General features: G+C 42.6%; 1 protein-coding gene across 5 annotated transcripts; it reads left to right on the top strand.

Annotated features, from left to right (window-relative positions):
• Window positions 1-194: 194 nt before the first annotated feature.
• slc35d2 (solute carrier family 35 member D2) lies at window positions 195-10,813 on the top strand. 5 transcript variants are annotated; one of them, XM_021622091.3, is made up of 12 exons: window positions 195-434; window positions 7,209-7,242; window positions 7,433-7,519; window positions 7,716-7,783; window positions 7,972-8,043; window positions 8,147-8,215; window positions 8,371-8,473; window positions 9,000-9,092; window positions 9,205-9,272; window positions 9,619-9,697; window positions 9,940-10,022; window positions 10,133-10,813. In XM_021622091.3, exons 1-12 carry the CDS (start codon window positions 277-279, stop codon window positions 10,278-10,280), a joined length of 1,062 nt encoding a protein of 353 aa, XP_021477766.1. In that variant the 5' UTR covers window positions 195-276; the 3' UTR covers window positions 10,281-10,813. The 5 variants fall into 5 exon arrangements, 4 of the variants coding, with proteins under 4 accessions (XP_021477766.1, XP_090047229.1, XP_090047230.1 ...); XM_090191103.1 differs by lacking the exon at window positions 10,133-10,813 and having other exon boundaries at window positions 215-434; window positions 9,940-10,026; XR_016484688.1 differs by lacking the exons at window positions 9,205-9,272; window positions 9,619-9,697; window positions 9,940-10,022; window positions 10,133-10,813 and adding an exon at window positions 8,631-8,728 and having other exon boundaries at window positions 215-434.
• Window positions 10,814-14,415: the final 3,602 nt, after the last annotated feature.

Here is a 14,415-nt window from a genome sequence, read left to right as displayed (position 1 = left end):
TACGTCTATTTTGTACTAGATGTATTTCTCCTTCCTTCTATGCAAAAAGTAAAAGTACAGATAGGCCTATTGCTTATAATCTTCCAGAGTTATGCAATTGTACACATTTCCTTCATAACACTTTTTCACTGCAACTATACGGTGTATGTGACAATAAAACTAAAACAAATACGAAAAATAATCGCTGCCTGTTTGAACAATCCCCGCCCAGTCTAATAACACTTCCTCCACACGATCGTGACAAAGCCAACGTGAAAGCAGCGGAGATCATTTCACATGTTGACGATTACAACTATTCTTGAAGTAATGTCTACCTCAGCTAACTTGCCAGAAGCCGAACATTCCGGGTTGTTGAAGTTTCTCTCTGCTGCGTTCTACGCCGTCAGTTCATTCTTGATCATTGTTGTTAACAAAACGATTCTCACAAACTACAGGTAAGATCGTTTCGTCACTGCAGTACTTACTGTGCAGAGGTCACTCGCTAGAAATCCTTTGCAAGTGGTGCTTTCAAGACAACTGGGAACTCGAAAACAATCGAGGGTAAATCATGACGTAAGTGATCTTTAGGTCGGGAAGGTCGGAACTCCAGAAAGAGGCCAGAGTTCCCGATTTGGCATTTCGAGTTGGATGACCGTTCAAATCTTTTTTTTTTCTAGTTCCCAGTGGTCTTGAACGCATGTAGTGGGAACTCGGAAATATCCGAGGGTTTTTAACGCGGCATGAGCATAGCAGCTGGAGCAGTGGTTGGGTGTACGCCGTATATCCACTTTTTATGTGGCTATTGCCTATACTCCACGTCTTAATCCTCACCATGCGTATCAAAGTAGTGTAGTGGAGGTATACACCGTATCAATTAATAAGGCTGAAGGAACAGATCAGAATGTTTAGCTTAAATTGATAAACTATTATTTCTTTACATTTTAATTGTGCCAATGTGCACACATCGGTAGGCCTACGAGCAAATGTTCCAAAATGCAATTGGCTGGAAAACGCCGTTCTAAATGCGTACCTTACATACCAGCGCTTTCGTGGACAGAGATGGAAATATCCCTTAGAAATTTAGAAAGAGGGGTGATCTAAAGAAACAACAGCTATCATGGGTTGGTATTAGGCCCTAATCTATAGATTTCACATGACTGGGAATACAGATATGCATCTGTTGGTCACAGATACCTTTAAAAAAGGTAGTGTCGTGAATTAGAAGGTTTCTGATTTGACCATTAGCCTCATGCAGCGAAACATTGATCAGGCTGTTGATTACACATCTTCTTCACGTGGAGTTTATCAGGCTGTTGATTGCACATCTCCTTCACATGGAGTTGATCAGGCTGTTGATTGCACATCTCCTTCACATAGAGTTGATCTGGCTGTTGATTGATTGCACATCTCCTTCACATGGAGTTGATCTGGCTGTTGATTGATTGCACATCTCCTTCACATGGAGTTGATCTGGCTGTTGATTGATTGCACATCTCCTTCACATGGAGTTGATCAGGCTGTTGTTTGCACATCTCCTTCACATGGAGTTGATCAGGCTGTTGATTGCACATCTCCTTCACATGGCGTTGATCAGGCTGTTGATTGCGCATCTCCTTCACATGGAGTTGATCAGGCTGTTGATTGCGCATCTCCTTCACATGGAGTTGATCAGGCTGATTGCGCATCTCCTTCACATGGAGTTGATCGGGCTGTTGATTGCGCATCTCCTTCACATGGAGTTGATCGGGCTGTTGATTGCACATCTCCTTCACATGGAGTTGATCGGGCTGTTGATTGCACATCTCCTTCACATGGAGTTGATCGGGCTGTTGATTGCACATCTCCTTCACATGGAGTTGATCGGGCTGTTGATTGATTGCACATCTCCTTCACATGGAGTTGATCGGGCTGTTGATTGATTGCACATCTCCTTCACATGGAGTTGATCAGGCTGTTGATTGATTGCACATCTCCTTCACATGGAGTTGATCAGGCTGTTGATTGATTGCACATCTCCTTCACATGGAGTTGATCAGGCTGTTGATTGATTGCACATCTCATTCACATGGAGTTGATCAGGCTGTTGATTGATTGCACATCTCCTTCACATGGAGTTGATCAGGCTGTTGATTGTGGCCTGTGGAATGTTGTCCTACTCCTATTTAATAGTTGTGCGAATTTGCTAGATATTGGCGGGAACTGGAACACACTGTCGTACCTGTCGATCCAGAGCATCCCAGACGTTCTCAATGGGTGACATGTCGTGAGTATGCAGGCCATGCGAGAACTTGGACATTTTCAGCTTCCAGGAATTGTGTACAGATCCTTGCGACATGGGGCAGTGCATTATCATGCTGAAACATGAGGTGATGGCAGCGGATGAATGGCACAACAATGGGCCTCAGGATCTCATCACAGTATCTCTGTGTATTCAAATTGCCATAGATAAAATCCATTGTGTCCGTTGTCTGTAGCTTATGCCTGCCCATACCATAACCCTATCGCCACTATGGGGCAATGTATTCACAACGTTGACATCAGCAAACCGCTCACCCACACTACGTTTACCATCTGCCCGGCACAGTTGAAACCAGGATTCATCCGTGAAGAGCACACTTCTCCAGCGTGCCAGTGGCTATCGAAGGTGAGCATTTACCCACTGAAGTTGGTTACAATGCCGAACTGCAGGAGCACACAGCTTCCCTGAGATGGGCACATCGCGCACCGCTACCGAGCATACTACTTGCCAATGTCCAGTCTCTTGACAACAAGGTTGATGAAATCCGAGCAAGGATAGCATTCCAGAGAAACATAAGAGACTGCAACTTTCTTTTCTTCACGGAAACATGGCTCACCCGAGACATGCTATTGGAGTCGGTACAGCCAGCTGGTTTCTTCCGGCATCGCGCCGACAGAAACAAGCATCTTTCTGGTAAGAAGAGGGGCGGGGGGGGTATGTCTTATGATTAACGAGACGTGGTGTTATCATAACAACATACAGGAACTCAAGTCCTTCTGTTCACCTGACTTAGAATTCCTCACAATCAAATGTCGACCGCATTATCTACCAAGAGAATTCTCTTCGATTATAATCACAGCCGCATATATTCCCCCTCCCAAGCAGATATATCGATGGCCCTGAACAAACTTTATTTGACTATGTAAACTGGAAACCACATATCCTGAGGCTGCATTAATTGTAGCTAGGATTTTAACAAGGCTGAAAACAAGACTCCCTAAATTCTATCAGCATATCGATTGTGCTACCAGGGCTGGTAAAACCCTGGAACATTGTTATTCTAACTTCCGCGACGCATATAAGGCCCTCCCCCGCACTCCTTTCGGAAAAGCTGACCACGACTACATTTTGTTGCTCCCAGCCTATAGACACAGACTTAAACAGGAAGCTCCCGCGCTCCGGTCTCTTCAACGCTGGTCCGACCAATCTGATTCCTCGCTTCAAGATTGCTTCAATCACGTGGATTGGGATATGTTCCGCATTGCGTCAAACAACAACATTGACGAATACGCTGATTTGGTGAGCTAGTTTATTAGCAAGTGCATTGGTGATGTCGTACCCACAGCAACGATTAAAACATTCCCAAACCAGAAACCGTGGATTGATGGCAGCATTTGCGCGAAACTGAAAGCGCGAACCACTGCTTTTAACCAGGGCAAGGTTACCGGAAACATGACCGACTACAAACAGTGTAGCTATTCCCTCCGCAAGGCAATCAAACAAGCTAAGCGTCAGTATAGAGACAAAGTAGAGTCGCAATTCAACGGCTCAGACACAAGAGGTCTACAGTCAATCACGGATTACAAAATGAAAACCAGCCCCGTCGCGGACCAGGATGTCTTGCTCCCAGACAGACTAAACAACTTCTTTGCTCGCTTTGAGGACAATACAGTGCCACTGACACGGCCCGCTACCAAAACCTGTAGACTCTCCTTCACTGCAGCCGACGTGAGTAAAACATTTAAAAGTGTTAACCCTCGCAAGGTTGCCGGACCAGACGGCGTCCCCAGTCGCATCCTCAGAGCATGCGCAGACCAGCTGGCTGGTGTGTTTACGGACATATTCAATCAATCCTTATCCCAATCTGCTGTTCCCACATGCTTCAAGAGGGCCACCATTGTTCCTGTTCCCAAGAAAGCTAAGGTAACTGAGCTAAACGACTACCGCCCCGTAGCACTCACGTCCGTCATCATGAAGTGTTTTGAGAGACTAGTCAAGGACCATATCACCTGCACCCTACCTGACACCCTAGACCCACTACAATTTGCTTACCGCCCCAATAGGTCCACAGACGACGCAATCGCAACCACACTGCACACTGCCCTAACCCATCTGGACAAGAGGAATACCTATGTGAGAATGCTGTACTACAGCTCAGCATTTAACACCATAGTACCCTCCAAACTCGTCATCAAGCAGTCTCGAGCCCGCCCTGCCCAACTGGGTACTGGACTTCCTGACAGGCTTCCCCCAGGTGGTGAGGGTAGGTAGTAACAACATCTCCGCTGAACTCCGCTGATCCTCAACACTGGGGCCCCATAAGGGTGCGTTCTGAGCCCTCTCCTGTACTCCCTGTTCACCCACGACTGCGTGGCCATGCACGCCTCCAACTCAATCATCAAGTTTGTAGATGACACTACAGTGGTAGGCTTGATTACCAACAACGGCGAGACAGCCTACAGGGAGGAGGTGAGGGCCCTCGGAGTGTGGTGTCAGGAAAATAACCTCTCACTCAACGTCAACAAACAAAGGAGATGATCGTGGACTTCAGGAAACAGCAGAGGGAGCACCCCCCTATCCACATCGACGGGACTGTAGTGGAGAGGGTAGTAAGTTTTAAGTTCCTCGGCGTATACATCACGGACAAACTGAATTGGTCCACCCACACAGACAGCGTGGTGAAAAAGGCGCAGCAGCGCCTCTTCAACCTCAGGAGGCTGAAGAAATTTGGCTTGTCACCAAAAGCACTCACAAACTTTTACAGATGCACAATCGAGAGCATCCTGTCGGGCTGTATCACCGCCTGGTACGGCAACTGCTCCGCCCACAACCGTAAGGCTCTCCATAGGGTAGTGAGGTCTGCACAACGCATCACCGGGGGCAAACTACCTGCCCTCCAGGACACCTACACCACCCGATGTCACAGGAAGGCCATAAAGAACATCAAGGACAACAACGACCCGAGACACTGCCTGTTCACCCCGCTATCATCCAGAAGGCGAGGTCAGTACAGGTGCATCAAAGCAGGGACAGAGAGACTGAAAAACAGCTTCTATCTCAAGGCCATTAGACTGTTAAACAGCCACCACTAACATTGAGTGGCTGCTGCCATCATACTGACTCAACTCCAGCCACTTTAATATTGGAAAAATGTTTTTTTAAATGTATCACTAGCCACTTTAAACAATGCCACTTCATATAATGTTTACATACCCTACATTACTCATCTCATATGTATATACTGTACTCGATACCATCTACTGCATCTTGCCTATGCCGTTCTGTACCATCACTCATTCATAAATCTTTATGTACATATTCTTTATCCCTTTACACTTGTGTGTATAAGGTAGTAGTTGTGGAATTGTTAGGTTAGATTACTCATGGGTTATTACTGCATTGTCAGAACTAGAAGTACAAGCATTTCGCTACACTCGCATTAACATCTGCTAACCATGTGTATGTGACAAATACAATGTGATTTGATTTTGATAGTTTGTGCAGAAATTCTTTGTACAATCAAACTCTGTTTCATCAGCTGTCTGGATGGCTAGTCTCAGTCTCCAGCAGGATATGCAGGTCCTGGGCTGGTGTGGTTACACGTGGTCTGTGGTTGGAGTCCGGCTGGACGTACTGCCAAGTTCTCTAAAACGACGTTGGAGGCTGTTGTAGAACATTCAATTCTTTGGCAACAGCTGGTGGACATTCCTGCAGTCAGCATGCCAATTGCACTTGAGACATCTGTGGCATTGTCCCATTTTAGTGTCCTTTTATTGTCCCCAGAACAAGGTGCACCTGTGTGATGATCATGCAGTTTAATTAGCTTCTTGTTATGCCACACCTGTCAGGTGAATGGATTGTAAAGGAGAAATGCTCACTAACAGGGATGTAAACATAGTTGTTGCCAAAATTTGAGAGAAATAAGCTTTATGTGCGTATGGAAAATTTCCGGGATCTTTTATTTCAGCTCATAAAATAGGGTGGGTATAATTTGTGTAACGTTCCAACAGGAATCTGTTCCAAAAACTTCGTAAAGTACAAGGTTGCCAACAAACAACGTACACCACGTAGCTTATTCTTAATATTTGTCCATAGGCTACCCGAGTGAGGACAGACATTTTTCGGAATAAACGATGGGAGTGAAAAACTTAATGAAATAGCCCACTCCCTACCCGGTATCTTATTATGCCGCTATACAACTTTTTTATGCGTTGTTTGTTGGCAGCCTTGTTATTTTACAACGTTTTTGCAACAGATTCCTGTTTGGAAGTTTCCATAAATTATACCCACCCCATGAAACATGGGACCAACACTTTACATGTTGCGTTTTTATATTTTTGTTCAGTATAGCTACAAAGTAGCCTCTGCCTATCTGGCAGAATTATATGATTATTTTCACCAATCCAGTGGCCATTTGTTTAGCAAACTCCGTCTCATGTGCGCTACAAACACCAGTAACCAAACGAGCAGTGCTAGAATTAAAAGGTAACTTCACTCAAACCTACATATCTTAGATTTTTCCTTGACCTCAAAAGTGGTCTGCTGATGTGATCTAAGGATTGTTGTGGACTTAGAACATCCAATTTAGTTCTTTTTCTATTAAAAAAAGTGTGACCGATTGAAAATAACCTGAAAAGAATGGTGGAAATTTGAAACCTGTGAATTTCTGTCTCAGCTGAGTCTCCACTTATCTGTTTCAATAATATGCCTACTATTAGCCTACCAAGACCAATATGGAAGCAAAGGTATCTGATCTTTTTAGGTTATTAAGAGTGTATGTCACAATTTATCATATCATTTTTCTTCACATAGGGTGCCGTTCCTTTGCCGGGTTGGCCGTTTGGAATATTTGAGCTAAATTAGAGTATACCTACTTCCCCAGGCAACACTGAACTTGAAGCTCCAACAGGCAGACAGTTGTTATGGGGTTGTTACACTTTATTAAAACGTCTTCTTTATTGACCAATAACATCTCTTTTCTCTCTCTTAGATTTCCCTCGTACATGTTTCTAGGAATTGGACAGGTAATATACCTCAATTCAGGATTCTTGAGGTAGAAGTTGCACAACAGATATACCCTCAGATTACCTTCACATCATCATAACCAACAAACCAAATTGTTGATGTAAAAAATATCTGATTCAATGTCAGTAACGCAAAATTGCCATCTTCTCATAAATATCGAACCCCCTCTTGATTTCCCCCTTTTTCCAGATGGCCACTACAATCATCATTCTCTATGCTGCTAAAATTAACCAAACAGTTCACTTTCAAGACTTTGACAGAAGCATTTTCATCAAAGTAAGTGTTTTTATTAAGTGAAGTAAGTTTGTTATATTCTTGTTTCAATCCTATGCCTGTCTGTCACAGATGCATACAACAAAAGGTGAACCACAATAAGTCTGAAAAAGAGTCAGATGTTCCAAGATGTATTTTTGCAGTTTGCCATCAATATAACATCTTGAATTCATTCATTAAATTAATTATTGCTATACAGATCTTCCCTCTACCTCTGCTGTATGTTGGAAACCACATAACAGGACTGGCGGGTACAAAGAAGTTAAGGTACAATGGAGTCTAAATTCATGAGTGAAACGTAATGCATTAGTTTCAGATATCATCTCAATTACAGTATGTACAACTTAAACACCAACCTCTACTCATAGGGACTTAGACCAGTGTTGCCAAGCACTCTGACAAATGCATTTATAAAAAAGCAGACAAATGTGATTGATCAATTTAATCCTTTACAGTTTACCCATGTTCACAGTCTTAAGGAAGTTCACCATATTGATGACAATGATCATGGAAGCAAGGATATTGAAGTTTGTGGCCATCTTTTCACATCTGTATATTTTATTGTCATCAACTGCTAATGTTCAGTTCAGCCTTATAGTATTAACATGTGAATTTCAATATCCTCTCCAGAAAAAAAATCCCTAGTCGTCTGATCTACAGTGTTTTGGCCATCGTTTTTGGAGCATTGGTGGCAGCAAGGTAAGTTGCAACTCAAATGTTCACACTGTTAACAAATTCCTGTTGAATGAGCTACTCTTCTCTGCTTGATATTACTTCTGAAAACATCAAAGATACTTTGAAGGAAGTCTTCATTACCATTATGAATAAAATGTTCCCTTTATTTTCTCCTATAGCTCCGACTTGGCCTTTGATGCCGAGGGCTACACATTCATTCTGCTTAATGATGTCTTCACTGCTGCCAGTGGTGTGTACACCAAGAAGAAATTGGGAACTGAGGTAGGACACATTCTTGCCACACTATAATAATAAGAGATAACACATTGATTTGAGCAAGTAAACTTGTTTTATTTTATTTTTTCTAATAAAATCCCAGAATGGTTCTGGATACTTTGAAAATACCAAGCACCTGATACTAGATTCTCTTTACAGGTAGATACTTCCAGTTTTCAGATTAAGGAGACTGCATACATATGTCTAAGGCAGCTTGGATGAATCCAGACATCATGTATGTTTACGTTCCAGCCATGTGAGGTGAGGTATTGCTGACCTGAGCTCTATTGGTTGCATTGTGTAGGGTCTGAATTTGCATGATAATGACCTAATTGTGGCCAGGTTAAGTGATGTTGATTCATTTGTTAGGATGCACACTGGTAAAGTAAACAGTGCAGTATGCCTAACATGGTTGATAATTTTACCTTTAAGCTCCAGCAACACTCTCCTCTTATAGTTGAGAAGTTGAATAGCTAACTGTTTTGTGTAATACTGACTCACGTAAAATTGTATTTTCTATTTTTTTTTAAAGGGTCTTGGAAAATATGGGATCTTATTTTACAATGCATTCATCATTTTCATTCCAACTCTTTTGGCTAGTGCTTTCACTGGGGATTTACACAAGGTAAATGCATTTCCCTTTTTCTCAGGATATACGTTGATTTTAGGCACAGATCTAGGATCAGCTAATCCCTGTCTGTTTGACCTTGCCTGTGTGTGTGGTTTTGTGTTGACAGGCCATTACATATGAACACTGGTTGAACACCCCCTTTGTTTCTTGCTTCCTTATGTCCTGCATCATGGGGTGAGTGTACACATTACTGAAAGAGAAACTGGCAGCATATCCCTTTCTCTATGGCTGTTAAGAGGCATTGTTCCACCTAAACTAGGCAGTTTAGTATGTTGATGTTCAACATTGTAAGAGCAATGAAGTGTAGACTGAATGAGGATATACTTCCTTACCAACCGGAGGCAGAGCAGAACACTGAGACACGCCCCACCTTAGCCTTGGCGTGGTCCCATTGGGCTCCATTGTTGCCGACAACTTCCTCTAACAATTCTCAGGACATATCAAAACATTAAATAGACCCCCAGTAGAGGGTGGTGATGGCCTTATTAATAAGAAGATATTGTGCTTCTCTCTGTTTCAGGTTTGTGCTGATGTATTCAATAGTGCTGTGTAGCCACTACAACTCAGCACTCACCACCACAGTGGTGGGAGCAATTAAGGTAAGAAGAACAACTGGACCAGTAACATGTGGGTCAATATGTGTGTTCCTAACTTTTAGGGTTATATTGACACAGCTGGGTCAGGGTCAGTGAGCACAAAAGGGGAAAAACGTGTTTTCAAATGCAACCCTGATGCGAATGCCTGTGGGGAATCGTATTCTGATCATTTCCATCTCATGAGTCCACATACCCATGAATATCATGTCAAGTCAACTATATAGTGTATCAATTGTTTCCCTCAGAATGTTGCTGTGGCCTACATCGGTATGTTTTTAGGTGGAGATTACCTCTTTTCATGGACAAACTTCCTGGGCTTGAATATTTGGTAAGAATGGATGAATGTTTTATTTACACATTAGCAAAATAAACCTGTTGCTATACCATTCTATTCTGGTTTTGCCAATGTCTAACTCTGTAGTTCTCTCTTCTCGTCAGTATATCAGGGGGACTTGTGTATTCCTACCTGACGTTCCACAGCAGCAGCAAACCATCCCAATGCAATGGAAGCAGAATCCAGAAAAAACAGGATCAGCTGAAGATTCCCATTATGGAAGATTCCACAGACAGACTCCTTGTAAAATAAGTTATCTTTATTTAACCTTTTATTTTATCAGGGTCCCATTGAGACCAAGGCCTCTTTTTCAAGGGAGCTCTGCGTGAACACAATTTGTAAGTGAATACACCTGCGATACAACTGGTCATGATGCCATAGTTTATTTTCTGTACTCTAAGCACAACCCTTTGTAACTGCTCCATATTGTAGCGGACGTTCTTACATTTGATGTTTTAATGTAACTTTATGAAAAATTATGATCATACTTTTGACAATGTTTATTATTTGTGTTGCAAGTTGAAACCTGTAATTTTAGTTGTGTTGTCAAGACAAGTGGTGTTATACTATACATACATACATACATACATACATACATACATACTAGTACATGTGTAAATAGCAATGGCCACTAGTGGTTACTAAGCAACCCGTGAAACCAATGTGTGTACTGAGAGACATACTGTAGTGTATTGAGCTGTATGTACAAGGACAACTGAACTGCAGTGTAGTGATGATGAAGCTCTTACCAACCATTAGCATAGCAATAAACTAGAAGGAATGAACCCGTCTCCTGGATCATGATCATTGATGGTGTTTATTGAAGACCAACAAGTACCAACAGTGTGGACTGCCTATAAAGAGAAACTGTTTTAAACATCAACAATGTCATCTCTACAAAGCAAGTCAGAACATTTCATATCAAGGCTTAAAACGCACAATGCTATGGTCTGTTAACATGGTGGGAGGGAGAGTGAATTTCATAATCATTTAAACATCAACTTCAAAGCTCTTGTACTGTAGATTGTGTGCAGGAGATTTGTTTTCTCTTTTTCAAACAAACAAGTTGTGGAATATATTAACTGCCAAAACTTAACTTTTTAACCAAATAATCAACAAAGTGTTCAAAATACATCAAGATATATACACTACACTTGGGTTGTTTTGATTATTAACTAAGTTCCAGTTTAACCTGTGCTCTATCAAAACAATGTATTGGACATGTCATCCCACTGGACTCAGACGTCAATTCAACATCTAAACTCAGCAAAAAAAGAAATGTCCTCTTTTCAGGACCCCGTCTTTCAAAGATAATTTGTAAAGATCCAAATGACTTCACAGATCTTCATTGTAAAGGGTTTAAACACTGTTTCCCATGTTTGTTCAACGAACCATAAACAATTAATGAACATGCACCTGTGGAACGGTCGTTAAGACACTAACAGCTTACAGACGGTAGGCAATTAAGGTCACAGTTATGAAAACTTAGGACACTAAAAGAGGCCTTCCAACTGACCCTGAAAAACACCAAAGGAAAGATGCCCTGGGTCCCTGCTCATCTGCGTGAATGTGCCTTAGGCGTGCTGCAAGGAGGCATGAGGACTACAGATGTGGCCAGGGCAATACATTTCAATGTCTGTACTGTGAGAGGCCTAAGACAGCACTACAGGGACAGGCTGGACAGATGATTGTCCTCGCCAGTGGAAGACCACATGTAAAACACCTGCACAGGATTGGTACATCTGAACATCATACGTGCGGGACAGGTACAGGATGGCAACAACTGCCCGAGTTACACCAGGAACGCACAATCCCTCCATCAGTGCTCAGACTGTCCGCAATAGGTTGAGAGAGGCTGGACTGAGGGCTTGTAGGCCTGTTGTAAGGCAGGTCCTCACCAGACATCACCGGCAACAACGTCACCCATGGGCACAAACCCATTGTCGCTGGACCAGACAGGACTGTCAAAAAGTGCTCTTCACTGACAAGTCACGGTTTTGTCTCACCAGGGGTGATGGTCGGATTTGCGTTTATCGTCGAAGGGATGAGCGTTACATCGAGGCCTGTACTCTGGAGCAGGATCGATTTGGGGGTGGAGAGTCTGTCATGGTCTGGGACGGTGTGTCACAGCATCATCGGACTGAGCTTTTTGTAATTGCAGGCAATCTCAATGCTGTGCGTTACAGGGAAGACATCCTCCTCCCTCATGTGGTACCCTTCCTGCAGGCTCATCCTGACATGACCCTCCAGCATGACAATGCCAACAGCCATACTGCTCGTTCTGTGCATTTCCTGCAAGAAGGGAATATCAGTGTTCTGCCATGGCCAGTGAAGAGCCAGATCTCAATCCCATTGAGCATGTCTGAGACCTGTTGGATCGGAGGGTGAGGGCTAGGGCCACCCCCCCCCCCCCCCCCCAGATGTCCTGGAACTTGCAGGTGCCTTGGTGGAAGAGTGGGGTAACATCTCACAGCAAGAACTGGCAAATATGGTGCAGACCATGAGGAGGAGATGCACTGCAGTACTTAATGCAGCAGGTGGCCACACCAGATACTTACTGATACTTTTGATTTTGACCCCCCCCCCCCCCCTTTGTTCAGGGACACATTATTCCATTTCTGTTAGTCACATGTCTGTGGATCTTGTTCCGTTTGACTCATTTGTTGAATCTTGTTATGTTCATAGAAATATTTGCACATGTTAAGTTTGCTCAAAATAAACACAGTTGACAGTGAGGACGTTTTTTGTTGTTGCTGAGTTTAGTTTTGATTTATATTCGATTGAGTTGTCAAGAAACGTAATATCAACAAACATTTTAACCATGTCGTTTAGGTTAAAAGCTGGGTGAAATAGACAAATATTCCCTAAAGTCCTTTACATTAATGACTTTTTCCAAATCTAATCAGTTTTGCACGTTGAGTCAATGTCATAACATCGTTTTTTTTATGCCTTGGAAACAACGTTGATTCAACCAGTATGTGCCCAGTGGGATACAACACTTAATCACATATGGCCAACAAAGCATCTGGGTGTTGCAGGAAGCACAAACCTAATGAAAACAACAAAAACATATATATAAAAACAATTGGCAATTTACACATGGTTAAGAGATGTAGTGTTGCTAACAAATAATAAAACATTGCAAACGCCAAGCATTCATTACACCCTCCTTTATGTAGAAACATGTCCCATTTCTCTATACTGGTCTAACATGTCCCATTTCTCTAGACTGGTCTAACATGTCCCATTTCTCTAGACTGGTCTAACATGTCCCATTTCTCTAGACTGGTCTAATAGGTGGAAACATGTCCAATTTCTCTAGACTGGTCTAACATGTCCCATTTCTCTAGACTGGTCTAACATGTCCCATTTCTCTAGACTGGTCTAATAGGTGGAAACATGTCCAATTTCTCTAGACTGGTCTAACATGTCCCATTTCTCTAGACTGGTCTAACATGTCCCATTTCTCTAGACTGGTCTAACATGTCCCATTTCTCTAGACTGGTCTAATAGGTGGAAACATGTCCCATTTCTCTAGACTGGTCTAACATGTCCCATTTCTCTAGACTGGTCTAACATGTCCCATTTCTCTAGACTGGTCTAATAGGTAGAAACATGTCCCATTTCTCTAGACTGGTCTAACATGTCCAATTTCTCTAGACTGGTCTAACATGTCCCATTTCTCTAGACTGGTCTAATAGGTAGAAACATGTCCCATTTCTCTAGACTGGTCTAATATGTCCCATTTCTCTAGACTGGTCTAACATGTCCCATTTCTCTAGACTGGTCTAATAGGTAGAAACATGTCCCAATTCTCTAGACTGGTCTAACATGTCCCATTTCTCTAGACTGGTCAAACATGTCCCATTTCTCTAGACTGGACTAATAGGTAGAAACATGTCCCATTTCTCTAGACTGGTCTAACATGTCCCATTTCTCTAGACTGGTCTAATAGGTATAAACATGTCCCATTTCTCTAGACTGGTCTAACATGTCCCATTTCTCTAGACTGGTCTAATAGGTAGAAACATGTCCCATTTCTCTAGACTGGTCTAATAGGTAGAAACATGTCACATTTCTCTAGACTGGTCTAACATGTCCCATTTCTCTAGACTGGTCTAATAGGTAGAAACATGTCCCATTTCTCTAGACTGGTCTAACATGTCCCATTTCTCTAGACTGGTCTAACATGTCCCATTTCACTAGACTGGTCTAATAGGCAGAAACATGTCCCATTTCTCTAGACTGATCGAACATGTCCCATTTCTCTAGACTGGTCTAACATGTCCCATTTCTCTAGACTGGTCTAACATGTCCCATTTCTCTAGACTGGTCTAGTAGGTAGAAACATGTCCCATTTCTCTAGACTGGTCTAACATGTCCCATT

This window comes from Oncorhynchus mykiss, chromosome 11, assembly GCF_057628025.1.
Source record: "Oncorhynchus mykiss isolate SJ-2025 chromosome 11, ASM5762802v1, whole genome shotgun sequence".
Taxonomy (NCBI): Eukaryota; Metazoa; Chordata; class Actinopteri; order Salmoniformes; family Salmonidae; genus Oncorhynchus; species Oncorhynchus mykiss.
Note: the sequence above shows the minus strand (reverse complement) of the source record. Positions and strands in the feature narration are given on the sequence as shown.